General features: G+C 42.2%; 2 protein-coding genes across 3 annotated transcripts in view; one reads left to right on the forward strand and one right to left on the reverse strand.

Moving 5' to 3' along the window:
* Nucleotides 1–5,745, reverse strand: part of LOC100652173 — a 52,523-nt gene extending 46,778 nt beyond the window's left edge. Inside the window, exon 1 of one of the 2 annotated variants that reach the window (XM_003400529.4) lies at nt 4,815–5,741. The gene's annotated coding sequence lies outside the window, so the exon portion shown is untranslated. Of the gene's footprint in view, nt 1–4,814 lie in introns of both variants that reach the window. The other variant, XM_048412113.1, reaches the window with a different exon arrangement.
* The window catches only part of LOC125386307, a 114,780-nt gene that overhangs the window by 47,792 nt on the left and 47,857 nt on the right, over nt 1–19,131 (forward strand). Inside the window, exon 2 of the mRNA XM_048411979.1 lies at nt 16,049–16,156. Within this exon, the coding sequence (XP_048267936.1) occupies nt 16,049–16,156 (108 nt within the window). The remainder of the gene's footprint in view (nt 1–16,048; nt 16,157–19,131) is intronic.

Here is a 19,131-nt window from a genome sequence, read left to right on the forward strand (position 1 = left end):
TGAATGTTTTACTATCTGCACCAACACCCAAGAATGTCCACTCTTCTAAACACATTTCTGTTGGCAAGAAATCTTAGTAGTTGCAACGATCTTTGATACATAAAAGATAGACGACATATTTTGTACTGGAAACGTATCTTTTATTGTTAATACCTTTAGCGCGCAAAAATCGATTGCATCGAGAAATTAATTTATGAACTTTCTTCAAAGAGTTTGCGTCCGATTTCCCTACGTAACATATTTTACTTCGTCATCCGTGTTGAAATGATTCCCATATCTCTCTTCATCCGAGCGAACATGAAAATCGCATGGTAATAAATCCCACAAAAATCTACGTAACGGAATTTGCCCACAAAAATCGTATAACAGCATGTATCTAGGACCTGTCATACAATGCTCTATGTTGAACATGTTGCAACATATGATTGATGCAATCGACTTTACATTCACTAACGAACAATACGAGTACATCTATACAGCAACTCCAGCACCAGTTATAACTGCTGGAACACCTACTCATCGCATTCATTGCAGAACTCCAACAAGTTTTACTTTTACATTACTTTGGTATTTTACGTTATAAGATGAGAATCTTCTCTTCTTAATATAAACTAAATAAACGAAAAGGACTTAATTTAATCTGTGCCAAATATCAATAAGTATTCCAATACTTGCGAGTTTTAGGACAGAAGTCACTTAGTGTTCGACTTATTACACCTATATACTTACCTGTGCCAATTAGCTATCTCTTTCAGTAGAAAAGTTAGAGATAGGCTATCAACCGATCTACGTATATCCAGACAAGATTACATAGGCAAAAAATCCTGTTACCACTAAATCCTTACTGTAGCCACTTCCATAAGAACCACCCGTCTCTGACTCTCTAATCCTCAGGTATAATATAACGTCCGCCGAAAATAGAACGCGGGAGGGTAATTTTAATAATAGCCAAGGTTAGAGAGACAAAGTGTCTTCGTCGTTTTAATCTCCGCAAGAAACGGCTGCTAATACCGAGGCCCTGTTTGATCGCGTGGGGCGTACTCTCGTATTCCTTGTTTTAACACCGCAGCCGCGAGCCTTCCCTCTGACCGCGAGCAAATATGTATAGGCCCGCGGAGGTGCATATATGTAGGTATACGCGTGCTCGTGCGGGAGATAACACAAACGCGGAGAGAAACAGAAGGAAAGAGGGAGAGAGTGAGAGAAGACCAGCGGCGATGTGCACAAGGACGATCTACCTCGAGCCTCGCCGAAATCGTAGGCGGGTTTACGAAAGTAGGCTGGGAGGCTTAAACTGGTGGCTCAGGCAACTGTAGCAACCGTTGGAATCGTGTGTGGCTTCGTGGAAAGTAGGATGTGAAGGTTTAACGCGGCGCGACGGGGTTGCGGAAACACACAGAAGAGAGGGTTGCTTGATGCTTTAGGGGGGAAACTGAAAGGGGGTAATCCGGCCCACGGACCGGCGGGGGAGTTTTCTAATTTGAATGTTTGATGTCGGATCGCCTTTTGTTTCCCGCCTGGGCCACGGCGGCAGCGAGAAGAAATAAGAGCAGTTACATCTCCTGTTTCCCTCCTTTCCCGCCGCAGCCTACCACCCCCTCTCCAACCCGTGGCTTTCCTTTCTACCTTATCCATTGTTTCCCACCTGATAGTCTCTGCTACCATTTCTGACCTCCTCCCACTTCTTCGCTAGCGATGGAACGAACCGCGTCGCGAGACATTCGCTAGCCTTCAAGGCAATTACGATATACGCTTGCAGGTTAATTGGTGGGCCAAGATTACCGAACACAGTGAAAGAAATTTCTCGTGAAAATGGCGATATTTATTTATAATGGTACACTGATACGTTGCGTGTTATATAAAATATTCTAACATTTAGTGGCACTATCACGAGGCAAGAGTCCTGATTTTATTGGTAAAATTTCAAACCAATTTGATAACTCGAGAGATATTTGCTGCAAATGTATATTTAGTAAGATATTATTTAGAAATGTTCCCATTGAATATTTAGCCTTGTAATGACAAGGACAATTAACTGTTTGAGTAGTTCTATGATTTTCGTGATATACATACTTGTACTAAATATCTTATAGTTCCTGCGTATATTTCCAAATTTGTCAACTTCAAACTTAATTGACGTAATCACGATAGTTGACTACTCGAGTCTCGTTTCATAATATATTCATAAAGGATGCCTGTAAGTATTCGAATAATTTCGCGAACAATTGTACGCACTGGATACCTTCTTCGTTGTTGTAGCTTTGGATTTTAATTGAACAAAGGATATAGTTTCATCATAAACTCTGTCCCGTCACTATCATTGGTTCTTTTACCACCACTCGACACCACGTTTCTCTCCCTTCCTTCGTGGTTTCTTAGCTGCATCTAGATTTCATTTTAGCCCCTTCCAGGCTCCTTAAGAGCTACAGGGAGCCAGTTCAACCAAAGGAGAACATTGAACGAAAATTACGACATGCCGATAGTTTGGTTCCTCGCAGCGGTTTCTACTTTCGTATCTGCTTTTGCTTCTTAAGAACCACTAGTGATCCCGAATTTCCCTGAGTTTCTCGTTTAATGGATTCTCAGGGCGACGTGCATTTTTATCTTCGCGCCACGGGCCACGATAAAGCCAATTAACTTCGTGTAAATGCTAATACGGTACAACGGTCGGGGCCATTGTAACTGGATACTGTAACCACGGTCATTATGAACGCTTCTTAAAACGTCGTAAAGGTTACTTTGCGACTTCTATCTTGTCCCATGTCCTCCACTTAGCCGATCTTCGCCCTCTTTCTCTCTCTCTTCCGTTGGATTTCGTTTTGCACGTACGAGCTCTCGCGTAAAATCCGCGACACGTAGTCCGCGAGTAGCGGACGAGCCCGTAGTCCTTCTTCTCTCCGCCATTTAAATGCTAATGTCAACTCGCTCGAGCGCTTACCAGTTCGAGAACGCGTACGAGTAAGTTAAAGCAATCGAAAAATTTGTCTCGTCGATGTAACGCGAACGAACTAGGGAACATGTTCTAACCGATCTCGCGAACGACAGCCAAGTTGCTTCGCGTATTTCTTTTTCTTAACACGATTCCGTGGAAAGGTGGGAGGGGAGGGGGCAGGGACAGGATACAACGAAGAAGTAGAAGGCAGGTTTTTCCACGTTCGACTCGCGATTCGTCTTACAGAAATGTGCACTTTAGAACGTTGATAAAAAGCGAGTCGTATCCCGAGTCCCTCTCCTTCTATCTCTCGTCGTGTACCATTTGAAACCTACTCCTGTCGTCTTCAAACCTTTTTGCTTCTTTACTTCTGTTCGCGACACTTCTCTCCATTTCGTATCGGATCTTCTGTCTGGATTTCGATGTCGACGTCCAGAGGCACACAGCTTCGTCCCCTGGACTCTTCCATATAAATGGTAATGTTACACATCCGGCTGCTCGATGAAAGATAAAAGAAAGTGAAATCTTATCGGAGGAACAAAGCCACGAGCTATCCGCAAATTTCTAGCTACAACGGTATCCGCAAAATAACGTAAAGGAGAAACGACTTTCTTTCGAACCTGTTTCCTCCGTTTATAACGTATAAATAATGTAATAACATTTCGAGAACCCTGTCGAACCACAATATTAATGCGTTTCCGTCGTTGGATAGAAAAGTAGACGAATAGGTTTCTCGCCTAGGATCCACCGGGTTATCGAAGAAACTTGTCGGTCCTCGCGTACAGGTGTAAGAGGAGGTCCCTGAGTAGGATTTACTTTTATTCTCCGATATATCTTTATCTCGTATACGCTTCTCCTATCTCCCTCGGTCGGATATTCAATTCCTATTTTTCCGGAAGTTTTCCCGCCGCACTGATAAAACCCCAGTGAGTTTCGTTATCTCGATCCGCCCATTGAGATTGTTTCTTTTTTCGCGAATCTTCTTGTAGAAATTGGTTTCTCCTGTGTGAAAAGCATCTATCGATGTCGTAATATATGTTACTTTATTCGGGCGAACGAAAAAGAGAAAGAAGATTAAAGTGAGTCGAACGATTCACTTTAACGATCATCGTTGCATAATTGGTCTGCGCGGCTATTTGAAGGAACGACGCATCGTTGCAGGGTGCGCAGGAAGGCCGAGTTAACGGTGTGTGTTGCCGCACATTCAAACACGGCCAAGTTTGTCGGGAGGCGGAAAGAAATTTCAGCCGACAAGTTTCACCAAGAAATTCTCGTTAAGCACGATCCTAGCTCCGGCTTGGGGAGAATGCGCGGCATTGGTAGGTCCAGTGCCAACCGCATGTTGGATTTCGCGCCAAATGCGGTAGCCAAGGGAATGTACACGCTCGAATGATTCCTTATCGTGGATTCAGTGAGGAGCCAAGAAGGCTGAGAGCTCGAGTGGAACGAAAATTGCGAAGAAGTAGCGCAACGGTGGCGAGGGGAGGGCCAAAAAATTCATCGAATTTCCCTGGGGGATTCGTTGAACCAGTTTGGCAAATGGGCTTCATCTCAATTTTCGGTTCGAAGAATTTCTTTCGCTTAGTGAAACGATTCTGCAAATGAAATTCACTCGGTTAAGATCGAACGGGACTTGTCGGATCCGATCGTTTCCTTCTCTATCTTTCGATTAGCCTTTGGAAACTTCTGAGTCGTATCCCGTATGATTCTGCCCCAACCCCCTCCCTACCTGGGTTTTAAGAGATGACCACTTTGCGAATATACAGGATGAGGAGAAATAAAGGAAAGTTCTTTAATGAAACTGTCTTTCTACCAGACTAAGCGAGTGCTCTTAAGCGAGTACGTATGTAGAAGTTACAAGTTCGGTTGGCCAGTTACTCACTTGGAATATCCCAAACGCTGTGCCGAGGTGTTCATTTGTCCGTACGACCGTCGTCACGATCATTACTCTCTCCAGGCTCCCTCTTTCTCTCTTCTTCCGTTCCCTCTCCCCGAGCACGCTATATCTTCCCCTTTGTTCCTCTCCCTGTCTTTCTGTCTGTCCGCTAATCTCTTTACTCTTTTGGCCACAAACGCCGTGTACCAGCCACTTGGAAGCAGCGACAGCAAAGAACCGCGCGGGACAGCGTATCACAGCAACGGTCTATGCGTTGTACATCTTCCGCGTACACGGCACACACAAGCGCGACTAGTCGGTGCACCACAAATCGGAACCAGCAGCAGCATCCGCGTGTAAACGTTACAGACGATATTCAGACGGCTGGCCAACCGCGTTCAGTCGACCTGATTGAGAGACGAGTACCCATGACTTTCACGAATGTCGTCGTCGATCGATTCTCGACCAATGACGATCAATTTCGTGCAACTGTTTCAACGCCATGGTCGCTGGAATCGCGTCTTTTAAACCGACTCGGAGGTAGTTCCATCTTCTTTAGGCAGACGCGAATGTAATCGAGCCGAGCTGGCAATCAGTTGCTGCTGGGTCGCAGGTGATACCAAGTTTCGAAACGGATTCTCGATAATTCCGTTTGTTTATCGAATGTCCTTTATCCCTTCCAGTAGGAATTTGACGACTCGCGAATGCAAAGTTTCGATTGATTGGCGTGGAATTGAACCGCAGGCGAGACGTCGGTTTGTCGAGCGACAAACTACGCGCACGGTGGAAAAGTGAGTGCGTCCCAAAAAGCACGGTACAGGCGCTTTTCGCTGGAAGCACACTGGTGTGCGTCCGCACAGACACGCAACCGCGAACTACGCGCCCTCGACTGGAGGCGCCTGCGGTCCAGGCTGCCACGCAGTATACTGAGCCGTGCCGGCTGCCCGGGAGAATCCGTGGGCGAACGAAGCTCCCCGAAAATTTGCGAAGATCCTCGATTCGATACGCTCTCTTCGGGGTCGCGCACGAGTCGCGAAGAGATGCTGGATTGGAAGAGACGAACCGTCAGGCGACAGTCACTGTTTCCGATACTTTGTTGGATACCACGAAAGCAGACAGATGAAAATATCTCTTTTTCTTCTCTTACCATGTAATAGCGTCGCGCGATTCCATTAAGACGATCGATCAACTTTGTCGGATTAGTCTCTTTACGACGTGGCACATCGATAGCGTGTTGCTTTTACGGTTTGGCCCCATTGTTCCTATCGTGTCTCGGTTTCTTTAGGTTCTAAAGAATTGATACTGACACGGTGTCGCGGAACGTGCTGATTCACCGCTTGCGTTTCCGTAGTTGTCTTCATTTTTCGCGTGACATTCTCGAGCGCAAACTCGCCCGTTCCATTCCATTTCATTCCGTGCTGACAGGTGTTCGCGCTGTCTCATGTGTCCAAAATAATTGTCTTCGTTTGTCACACGACATTCGTAAATATTATCCTCGTATTCTCTGTATGTCATTACAGGTGATCAAACACGAGACAGACCCCGTATTCTTGATCCTCCATGCTGCGTTTGCAAAGCCATGAGTCTCCCGTGATTTAGTCCATACTGATCTCTAGCTTTGCAGTAAGGATTTCACCGTGCCAATCTACCATCTGCATTTCCATGGCTCAGGCGAGAGCCTGAAACGTGGAAAATTAGAGAAGCCGAAGCGACAGCTGGCTACAAGATGAAATTCGGTTTGTTTCCACGTTGAATCACCGATAGAACGATTCGTCAATGAATTATTAGACAGCGCGAAACATCACGTTGTCGGAACGCGAATATTTACGACGCATGAATATCACCGACAGCGAAGGTTTTTCTGATGCGTATGTTTAAATATACTGGAAAGTTCCCTTTTCGTTGCGCCGTCGGTGTGGAATTTATATCGGTTCGTCGTCTACGTGCTCGGCCATAAAAGGTAACAAATTTCAAAATTGGATTTCATTATAGTATGATATAACTGATACGCGACAGGTCTTCCCCGCGGACATTTTATTGACGCTAATATCTCTCCGTTGTTCGCGTTCGAATATTCAAATTCGAATTTTTAAATCGAATCAATCTTCAAACTACGATAGCGTTGTTGAGAATATTTAATGAGAAGTATATTGGATCTCACGAAGCAATTAAAAGCATCGAACATTCCTTTCCCGATCGTTGATGAAAATTACACGCTCCACATTCCTACGAATCATATATCGAAGTAAAAAATCTACCATAACAAATAAAAAAATGCAGGAATTCAGCGTTTTTACTGCAGAGTGTATCGTGGAATTTGCTAGCGCAGGGAACGTTGCTCGCAAACGAGTTTGGAATCTAGACTCCTGTGCATGCTAATGCTTTCGAACGTTATGGTACGTGATTGAATCGCGTGACGACGGTGTAACGGCAAGCAACTACCCTATAACGCGAATCCACAGTATACACAGATCTTTGGTAACGCGGTTCTGGCATGACCCGTTTCGATTTTCCTTTCCCCATTTTCTGTCTCTAGGGTGGCTGGATGAAGCAGAACCTGCCGCCTTTATGGGGTAGCCTCGTAGAGTTAGGGTCAGTAAGTGGGACGTAGGGTATTGATCTTTTTTGTTCTTTTTCGACGTTACTTCGATCTCTCGCTGTCTTCGTCGCTGTACCACGGTCTTTTCGATGGAACTCGAATCGATCGTGAGCGGCTGCGGGGGCAGAGTTCGGTGTCGATGGCGGTCGCGGGGAGGAAATGTCGCTCGGTGGAATACAATCCAGAAATATAGATCAGCGGCGCGCTCAGTCGTATTAGCTCGGCAGTGCTGGCAGAAGGGGATCGATCGAAGAATTGAATGAAATTATTCCGCGATGAGAGCACCCTTGTCGCGTGTCTCTGATCCGCGTTCGTCGCAATCCCGACGCGTTTCGTTCATTGGTTAAGAAATTTTCGATCCGAGCGACGCGACAGGTATTCCAGTCACGTGGTGAACATTCCCGGGCTTGGATCCTAGGCGTTTGCCACGGAGATGAGAATACGATTCTGATTTCGTTGGGATCAAATCGATCTCCGCAGCTGGTGTAATCAAAATTTCTTGATTACACTTTGACAGTTCTATCCTGAATAGAAGGAAGGATTCTTTCAGCCTGGAGACGCTGTAAATCTTATTCCGACTATTCGTCGAGCAGCCCGAGAGGTGCTCGAGATTTGTACTCGAGAGGTTGGCGGAGGTTAGATGCTCGGAGCTCCTCCTCGCTCTGATTGGATTCCCCGGGGATATTGTAGTTCGTGGGGCAGTCTTTTCTAGCCGGCCGTTGCCGAGTTTCGGCCAACTTGGATGAACAGGGAACTCTAGAACCTCGAAGCTGTTTTGGTTCCCCCAATGGACGAAACGAAACCTTGGCTCCATTGTTCCCAATGTCAAAGGGACTTACAGGGCTCCGTCGTTCCTTCTTTTTCCTCTTCTTTCTTTTTTTGTTCCGAACCAAGTCCCCTGTCTTCAACCTCACCTGATAATTACGTCTGCAGACTTTGGCAAAGTTTCTTTCGGGATAAAGGAATCTGATAACGCTATTGCTCTTTATCATAATTAGCTCTTGAGACGGTACTCGTGTCTGGACTGCGCCGAAACTCGACGTCGACAGAACACTATCGGAAACTTGCATTATTTCGTTTCTCGCCAATTAACTTCGATCCGCCGACTGAACGTGTTCGACTTGCTATCACGGGATCTAAGCGAAACGGAAAACTTCTTTACCGCCGAACAAGTTCTTTGAAAGGGGATTTTCGAAAATGAGATTCTTGGACAAGTTATGATCTAGTAACAGCGTCTGACACGGAAACGCTCTTTTCTTTCCAAGAAAACATGACTATAAAAAGTTTCAGGGACCAAAGTCTCAAGTAGGATCCCGCATTAGAAAATCCTCTATCTTAGAGTTTTTTTTTTTTTTTTTTTTTTTACTTTGTAGACGTATTTTACTCGCGATGTTCGGAAAATTCATGTTACAAGCAGAGCTGTTCAGTTTGCAACATCGTATCCAATCTTTCCTTTCGATACCTAGCTCATGTTCGACACCGGAACGAAATTCTACTGGCTTCTTTTCCCTCGACGAAAACAACTGACGTTGAAGCTATCTCTTATCGTAGCTAGTTGGCGTGCAACTCCCGAAGGAACTCCGTGACTTACGGGCGGCAAGGTTTACTCTGTCTTGATAGTCCAATGGTGATATACTGGCACATGTTAAGTGCCACGACAATAATTCCCACAGAATACCCTGAATAATGTGACTAACGAGTTGTCCCGTGTGCAAATGTTAGCATCTGTCACGAACAATTATCGCTGCAACATCGATGACACAGAGAATAATATATAAATAGATATATAAACTAAGGGAGAGGAGGAAATTTTTCCAGTTCGAATTAATCTTTCCAACCATGTGAACTGATATTCAACATATTGTTCAGTGGCTACAAAAAATATAATATTTGCACATACCCCTATTTTCCAGTGAACCGTTTTTCTATCAAGTTCCATATACGCGTTTCATTTTCACAGTATCAGAGTTTAGCAATCATGCGAACATATTACCAAATAATACGAATTTTGGTATACTTGAATCTGTTTAATTAAATGTTACGATAAATACGATGACGTGCTTCAAAATAATTGAGTTCCGTGTTAGAAGAGCAAAGCTTTCAAAAAGTTTTATGGAAAATTACGAGAATTATGTTTGACATCGCTAAACGATCAACTATTAATAACTCTTTATCTCGAACAAATTTGTTGAAAAATGTACTTCTACTAGTTGTACCATTCTTTTGGCAAGCTAACAATATTATTTCTGCTCTTGTGCGGATTTAAAAAAGTAGTAATAACAAACTGCTTTTGTATTCCGCGCTTAATAAAACTTTAATTTATCCGAGTTTTTTCCTTCGTCAGTTTATGATTTACCAGATATAATTTAAATTTACCAGATTAATAATTATAATTTAACTCGGATAAATAGCCGACTTTCTAAACGTATAGAATAAATAAAAAATTTGCTACTTTCAGTCACCGATGAATACATTTATATTGCGTCTTTTAACTTTAAAACAATTTCAGATACAATTCGTGTATTTCGTATCGAAGATAACGTAATCTACTTGACCTACATCTCATCGCAGTAAGTATGCAGCATATGATAAATATGTTATCGCTAGAACAGTTAATTTTCGTTAATCTCGTAAATACATCGATATCCATACGTAATGGAACCTCTATGACCTCGCAATTTTTACGATCCGATGTTCCTCAAGACATTTTTTACGCTGTTTCTAAGCTAAAGCAAAATCTGCATAACTCTGAAAAATGTTCCTTGGTTTTCATTCAAGATGCCGAGGTTCCTCTGTAATTTCTTCTCCCTGTCGATTAAATTTCGCCAGAAGAGGATTAAGTAGACTCCAAAATCACGTGTTTACCGCGTCATTCGCGTAATCGAACATATTTGAATCGCCGATGCTTGCCGAATTAGCCCGAGCGGTCACGAACGTAAGCGCAATCGATTCCGAGAGAAAGGTTCCCTTGCTACATCGCACACTGGCCTTGTCCATTTCCCTTTTCAGAGCCTTGGAATCGTCCGCGAGAGCTGCTACCTCCAAGTACGCAACGCTTTGAAGGGGCTTTTTTCAATGAATGGACATTCATGAAACTCTCGTTTCAGCTAACCATCCTCTCGTCCACCGTGGTTTTCCGTCTTTTTCTTGTTTCCCTCGAGTGCAACACCTCTGGAGCGCGTGTATGTATCGCTACGAGACTCTAACGTGTTTGTATATACGTGTCCTATTCCTTTGCTCTGCGCAAACTTGTTGAGCTGACGACGGTTCTTCATAGCCTGTAGGTGGCGGATGGGCCCGTTACCGATCTTTTGTTACAGGTTTCTCTTGTTTGCTATAGGATTAGCTGGCTCTCGTTCCTCACGGTTGACAAAGTTATGCCTAAGACGTCCGAACTGGCGCGGGAATTGCGTTAACTACAATTACCGAGTTGCCATGGCGAGTTCGAGTCCTTCGAACAAGTTATCTCTCCGACAAAACTTTGCTGATAGACGGATTGCTCCTCTTGGTGGCTAGCTGCGTCGAAATGTTTGCCAACTACTTGCTAATGTATTTTGTTAATCAGTGTACAAACTCGTGTATCCTTGCTCTCCCTGTGCATTTGATATCGGTGCTTTTAGTACTGGTTGATGGTAAGAGGAAGGTGTACCTTCCGATAGTAAGATCGATAAATTCTATTTGAAATTCTTTGTAAACTACTTATAAAAAGTTATGTAAACTCTGTACAACCCGCCTCTATAAATAGTCTTTGCTACTTTTATATTCTAACTTTATCGATCTTGTATGCCATAGAATAAATGTGGAACATTATGAAAAACACGGTCATCCATGAGACCAAAAAACCTCTGATTTTTTGAGAGTCAATATTTCAGTCAAACAAAACGGGCACTTATTTTAAGATTTATTTTATCGTTCGTATTAATAAAATCAAGGAATACTGAAGGAATAAGCGGTGGAGAATGAAATCAAAGTCTAATTTCTTTTCACGCTCGTGGGTCTACATAGTGAAGTTTAATACTATGCTTGAAATTACTTAAAGCTGAAGTTTATGTGCCCTAACAAGTATGTATCTTATGCACAGGCAAACGCAAAACTTAATATGTATTCATAGTCAAATTCGTACTTATTGCAACGTGAAATATTACAAACTCTAAGTGAATTTAAATGAGAGTCCAAGTAAGAAACTAATTAAAGTAAGAATTATAATTAAAATTGAGAAACTAATAGAAATAAACCGTCCGAATCGCGTAATGTAAAATAGGTCTAAATTAAATTTCAAAATAAATTGGAAAAAGATAATACAGGGATACTGGAATATTCTTTGTCACTATATATTTAAGAAATACATTTTAACATAAATATCTTTACCTAAATAATTTAGAACTGGCAAAATAGAAAACATGAAATTTATCGTTCGTAGATAACATTGTGTGACAACACAAACGAGGAACGTTACTCAATGGCACAAATACACACGAGATACATATCTACGAAATAAAGGTGACACGCGCATAAATTAGTAACTTCAATGTTATAAATTAATGATTAAATCGCTAATAAGTAAGGGAAAGTCTTTTTCGATCTTTACGTTTAATCAAAAATAGCTGAATCGAATATTTCATGTATATATTCGACGATATACCCTTGACAAGGTTTTAGAAGGTTGCTCGAAAGGGGGCGATTTTTATCGTTGTTATGAAAAGTGATTTTTCCATTACAACATAAATCAATTCTAAGCATATACTATTGTTCAACGATTAATTATTAAATAAATACATCTAATATGTTTTCGCACACTCAGCTGTTTACTTGCTAGTATAAGATTATGTTAGAGTATCGTTTTAGATCAATTATCAATTTAATTACTTATTCTATATAATAACGTCTGTAATTTGTCTTTGATATACGATCGGATTCTATCTTTGCTGTGTATTTGAATAAACCGGGCTCGTTCAAATGGACTATAGAATTACAATCGTTGCGATGTTACAAATTGCAGAGGGCGTGAAAAGCACTCTGATTATCTTCAAAGCCGGTATTTCAGAACGTGCAACACGAGGTTCTATTTAACGTCACATCTATTCTGTGTTTGGTGAATGGTAATAACGCGAAAATCAAACGCTTCCAATCTACGTCAATTACGTCACAGACGAGTATACAGCAATCCTATTATTAGTCAATGATTACGTATTCTACACAATTTTCGATATCGAATGCGTATGTTTTAGAGGTCGTTAGAAGATGGTGTTTAAAATCAAACCAGTCGATGATCGAACTGAAACTATATTCCATAATTTCCTGTGAATTCTACTTTACCAGCAGATAATACTCACCGTGCAAAGCAGTTGGAGGATAACAGACCCCTGTAATAGGTAGACGTAAAGAAACCTTTGAGTGACGAATTTCAACCAACCAGGTGGCGCTAGCACTCAAATTTCATCGCTTCCGATAGTCTGGCAATTTTAAATATCATTTTTCAACAATATCGTCCTTGTTCTTCAATAATGCTATAATCGTGGTAAAGTGGTAAACAACACGGTTAAATACTCGAACGAATAAATTTTCTATTACATTCACGTTTCTGGGACGCTGTTTCCGCTTTCCAAATATACGATTATTCACTCATCTGGTGTCTAATCATTACAAACAAGCTCACGTATCGCCACTGAAACGATCGGGGGTGGCTACCTGTCGGAAATTTCTCGGCGTTCGAATCGTAGTTTCCTCGATCGTTCAACTCGTCGAATTGTATTGAGCGAGGTTAAAAGCCCGGGAGCGCGGCACTTCAAAGGGCAATGTGCACGCGTGCATAACTTATTGATGAGCTTCCACCTTTCATCGAAAGTTCACGGGCTCTTTTTGACGGAAAAAACAATCAGTATTCGACGAGGTTCACCGAAAGTATCCGTTTCGTCCACGGAATCGCCTCTCATTAAAACACGTGTTTTCTTTCCACATAAAATATCTACTACTTACAGTCGTCACCCACGATGAATAACGATTTTTATAAGAAAAAAGAGAACAACGGCATACAGCTCGATTGAAGGGGCCGCTACAATAAGGAGACAACGACATTTCCCACCAAATTCAGTAAAACAGGAAGAATCGTGTATAAAAAAAAAAAAAAAAAAAAAATCATTTACTAAATATACAGGAAACAATGGTCAAATATTACTTTTCTAATATACCACCACATTTGACGGTTTTGATGTTCCTCTAACAAACGATCGAATTATTTCGAGTCGTAGCACTTTTGAAATACGTACACGTGCGAATTATCGGAGCTGTCTCCTTGTTATAAACTTCTCCTCGATTGAAGAGATTGCCGTGACGAGAAGGCAGCTTCACTTTTAAGAATCTCGAACGAACCGAAAAATACCATCTCACAGTCAGTCAAAATCGAATCGCTTCTGCCGACACACTATAATCGATTAATAATCATAGTAATGGATTTTCATTCGAATTACCGAAAAGTGGAGCTGCTTCCTTATTGCTGCCTTCGATCGTGCAAATCTTGAACTCGCTTTCGAGCATCGTAGCTGGCGATCGTTGACGAAGTGGCGTCGGTAAGAAGAGGAATGCTCCCTGGGATCTGGATCGTATCCACGCGAAAGGACACGACGTGGACCGATTTTTCTTGCGCGTGCTCGTTGGTTGGCCGGTAATTGGCCGTCATCCGGAACCGTCGGAGCGTCCTCGCGAGACGGACTAAACATCGGTAGAAGTCGAACTGCGCCGCGTCCATAAATCAATTAATTTTAGCCAGTTCGATATGCCAGGCTGGCTTAATTTAAATTCTTTCGGAAGCCTTTGGAATCGGTGGTGAGCTGGGGGCCTCGATAGAGCGGAGGCCAAAACCGCGCGTCCACCGACGTCGAACGACGCCGTCCAGAAGCCTTTGGTGGGGGTTGATTGGTGACTTACGGCCGGTAGAAAGACGAAGAGAACGGCAGGGAATAAAAGAGAGAAAGGAGGCAGAGGAGAGCAGACGCCACCTTAAGTATTTCTGATCGAATTCCAAATGGCTGGTTCGTCGTCCGGTCGGACGGTCGGTAAGAATTCAAACCATGACGAGCAAATGGACAAGAGCGTGCGTCGTTTCGATCGTGAAACACACAGAGGGGACACGAGGAGGGACCTCGGCTTCGCTCTGCGCGAAACAGAGAAAGACAGAGACAGGCAAAATAAGCAGCGGTGAAAATCGTCGCGCAAAAAGCCGACCAGAGCCGCACACGAGTTCCTCGGGCTAATCAGTTCGCGGGTCGATCGATGAACTCTGTCGATACACGCTTCGTTTTCCCTCTTTTTTACTCTTTCCTCGACTGTCGCCGTAGCTTCATGTACGAGATCGAAACTGCCAATAGTTCTTACGTAATTCTAACTCTCCCTTCGGTAAGATCAAAGACCCAATCGATACGATTATTTATAGGATTCGTTAGATAGCATTCGTTGGATGCTGTAATTCATCATAATGCAACGCTCTTTTAAGGTACTTTGGGAAACGATCGAGAATCGAACGGTTGGCTAACTATGGAGTAGAAGAAGCTGCAACTTCGTAATCGGATGAAGCGTGTTTCTCTGGAGAAGTGACTTTTCTGAATCGTTTACATTCCCAACGAAGTTCTATTCACGAACTTTCGAAATGAAGTTCTTATTAATTTCAACTTTTCGTCGAGGGTCGTTCTTTCTAAATTTTTCACTCGAAAAGTAGTGAAAATCTTAAATTATTCTGATTGTACATTTTTCCAGCGAAGCTACGCTATTGAGATATTCATGCACGTACACAAGAACTGTAACATCGTACAGACTTTGACAACTATGTATCAACGACGTACGATTCGGTCAGATTCTTCGAAAGATGGTAAACAATCTAAGCGTGGACATAGAAGAAAGTGTAAATCATCCAAAACGCGCTTATCCCCGAAGTTGTAGTAAATTTCTAAACGCATAATAAATACGTAGCATTTTCTCTCGGACGGATAGATAGCTCGGAGCACGAGCTTCCACTTCGAGTATTTAATGACGCCCATAGCTGTCCTCGGATCACAGCCAGGGTGACAAGGGATGCAACGTCTGCTCTTCCATTTGGAAGATCAATTTTGCATAGGTCGTAAAGGGTAGGAAATCGCTTTTCATGAGAACGTAACGGGGATCGTATATGGAGCAAAATTCTCGACGATGAGACGTTGTTGCTGATTGTCGTTGAACATCGTCGGATGGTTAATTTCGTGGTAGGTTTCGAGTTTCGTTCGACGAATTTCCCGTGGAAACGTCTCGGGGACGAACGTTGGATTCGCTGGTGGTCGAAAGGAGGAGCAACGGTGAACGCCATTTTGTGTCTCATCGGCTTGTAACGGCCGGCACAAAGCGCATCGCGTGCAAGCTAATGAGAGTAATCACTTAATAAAGGCGGCCCGGCATCGCGTGACGCTTTACACGCTCATAACTGAGAATCAATATTTGATTTTCTGGTTTCTCTCTGCCGGCGCGGATCCTCACGTATCCTTGCCTTTTTCTTCCATCCGGTAAACAACACACGAAGCTGGCTAGCTTTTTTTTCCCCCGGATAGACGCCACTTTACGAGAAATAACATGCATTTTACTGCTCACCGAGAAATTGATCGTTTCTTCTCTGTTTCAGACGGCCGCCACCATCTGATGGATGCTTCGACGGGTTCGGTCACGCTCATCGCCGTTTCCTTCGAACACCGACTAATGGAGACCCTTGTCAGCCAATTCGTCAGAATTCGTGAGTTTATGGACCAATCTGTTTATCTTAACAAATTGTATTTTACGATTTTTCGCCGAGGGAGTGCTCGCATGCGATTCCCCCCTTCTTTTATCATTCTCGTTTTTTCTGTATCCACGCGCATGTTTTTGAAACAGTCTGACGTAATAACTTCTCTTCTGTTGGTATTTTCGTTGCTGATTATTGGAACGCACAGGGGCACATCGACAGGCCGTGTCTCGTTTAACGCGGAAAAGCTTCTCACTTGCGGACCTACTCGAAGATGGTATCCCGCTGGGGATACCCATCCACATGTTATTTGGCGATTAAGTTGGAAAAATTTACCAAATGTCCAGCTGGACAAATTGTAAAGTACAAATTAAATAATAAAAAACCTTGCGGACCTAACGAGGATGACGCTCAAAGGGACAGTACACCTGTGTGAGACTTACAATTTTTTAATCATCACTTTGTAAAATTAAATTTGCATTTAGCGCCCTAAATACAGATTCACGAAGGTACTCGAATATTTGTAGGTAATTTTATAGGTAGTAAGATCGTCGTTCATACTTTTGTACTAAACATACGTTTGCAGCGAATACCTTGCAATTTCCATACACATTTTCGAACAGGTTTCAAATTTTACCGATATAATCGCGACAGTCTTATTACAGTATTAATGCAATTTCAAAATGTTCGATCTTTCTCTACAGTAAAGATTCAGATACTTCCGTAAATCGGTGTATCATTGTAAAATGCCGCGTTCCTTTCCTGTTCAGTAGCTTCCTTCTGACGTTAATTTCATTGTTTAACCTTCTAAACAATTACCATAGAAAATTCCAACACTAATTAATTAAGATGAGACCGCTAAAATTCCTCGGATAATATTCCAAGAAGCTTAACTCGTGCAGATCGCGTTTTCCTTTTTTTAACGATTCCATATCTCACGATCGAAATCGTACGGGTCCTGCTTTTTGTTATTCCGCGGCGATGAGATCTGGTAACGATCGGTTCCCACATGGTGGAATTAGCATCGTGTCGTCATCAGTCACTCGTTTTGACACGCCGAAAATAAATAGTCCGGTTGATCTGGCGGAGGACAGAGACTCGGCCAGGGCAAAAGACAGACGAAGAGAAGGGAAAAGAGAAAAAAGGGGTAGAAGGACCCGATGACTTTGATTCGCAGATCGTTTCTATCGAGATTCGTTCACGAACCATTCGTGAAAAGTTCGATCAACCGGCGATTCGCGGCGCAAATTTTCCACACATGATCGCGCCTCTCCATCCATCAAATCTCTCACGTGGTTCCCGTGGATTTCTAGCGGAGTATAATCGAGTCCAGAAATCCATTTGTCATTCCACGCGTCTAACTTTCTTTCGATCCGTAGAGAAACCGATTCTTTTCCTTTTTCACGTGAATCTGTACCATCGAAGGTCTCCCTTTCCGAATCAAGGTTTCTAGGTTCTTGGCTTTTTTCTTCTTTTTGGCGGGGTTGATAAAATTGATGAATCTCGAGAGTCTGTCGATCGCTGTCTGAGAGGGGAACGATTTTTTTTAATAATCAAGCGAATAAAAGAAATAGCCAGGAGTATCATTTACAGTTTCGTCCAGTGGTTGAGTTAAAGTTATTTTATGAGACTTATTCGGTGTATCAATATAGAAGTAAACAAGTCAAATATTGAGACCTTGAGCGGGTATAAAAATAATTTTTAACCACGTCTAATCTAAATAAACTTAAGGCGAATTTGATGTGATTTATTGATACAAAAAAAAAAGAGAACAGTCTACGTTGATACATCAAGAACTAGCCAATTTCGTTCTTCTACGTTTACAAATATGAAATATATCTCTGTACGTATAATAGACACGAAACATTTTTGAGATAATCGTTCCGATGTGGTCATTCTTGCAGAAGTTTTGAAAATAATTGACTTTTTTTTACGTAATCCTAATGTAGTCATATATCTACGTTTCTCTTAATAACTTTTTAATCTTCTAGCGAGTTTATTCGTAAGAGGATACGAAATAGCACTTATTTTTTCGAAGTAAGTTTGTAGGCCAGAAAAAAAACCTATTATCTGTACGTTTTAAAATTAGCGAACTGTGCCCGGGGGTTAGGGGATGTTGGAGGGAAAGGAAAGGGTCGGAGTCCAGGTGAAAATCGAATTTTTATCCAGCCGGTCCGTACAAAATTCTAATTTGACGTTAGAAACTGACGAGCAAAAGGGTGAAAAAAGAAGCGGGGAGTTCATTTCACCCCTTGGGAAAGGATTTTTACGTATTATGGCCACGTACCCGTCTCGCAGCCGTGCTCGAAAGGGTGAGACTGAGGGTTGAAATCGTAGAAAATGATAAACAGGGTGAATCTTATTCAAATAGAAAGACAAGATCCTGGATTTGTGCAAGGAACCCCAGGATTCTCTAATACGTACCTTCGCTTCTACCTGAGTCATGGGAAAAAGCCACGGGACATTCAACTTTTCTATCAGGTTTTTTTTTCTCCTTTTAACATGTTCACTGTGTATTACCATTACCGGACTAAGAAATTCTGTGCAATTTTATATTTCGCCATATACAGAATCGATATGACATATTGAGACTCCTACGCGAAGAATTTATATAAAGATTCATCTTGCTCGTTAAATATCGTCTTTTGCATATTATATATTTTTTACGCGCTATGTTTACTGCGTAGATTAAAAAATGTAGCGAATAGATATCATCAGTCTATTTATTATAAACGATTCTATATACTAAAAAAATCATTTTTATTCAAAACCTATTTCTATATGCTACGACATTATACCTCGTACGAATTATTGCTACAATTTCGTGACTTTTAAGCCATGTTGTAGGTTCGTGCCGGTACCATACGTGTAACATACACTCACATTCATGCACAGTGAACGCGTTAATCCTTAACCACACAAATACTATCAACTGTTGGAAACAATAAAATTCTAATTTAACTAGTTCTTACTTGGCGAACTATTAA

The sequence above is a fragment of the Bombus terrestris genome, chromosome 14 (genome assembly GCF_910591885.1).
Source record: "Bombus terrestris chromosome 14, iyBomTerr1.2, whole genome shotgun sequence".
In the NCBI taxonomy this organism is placed as follows: Eukaryota; Metazoa; Arthropoda; class Insecta; order Hymenoptera; family Apidae; genus Bombus; species Bombus terrestris.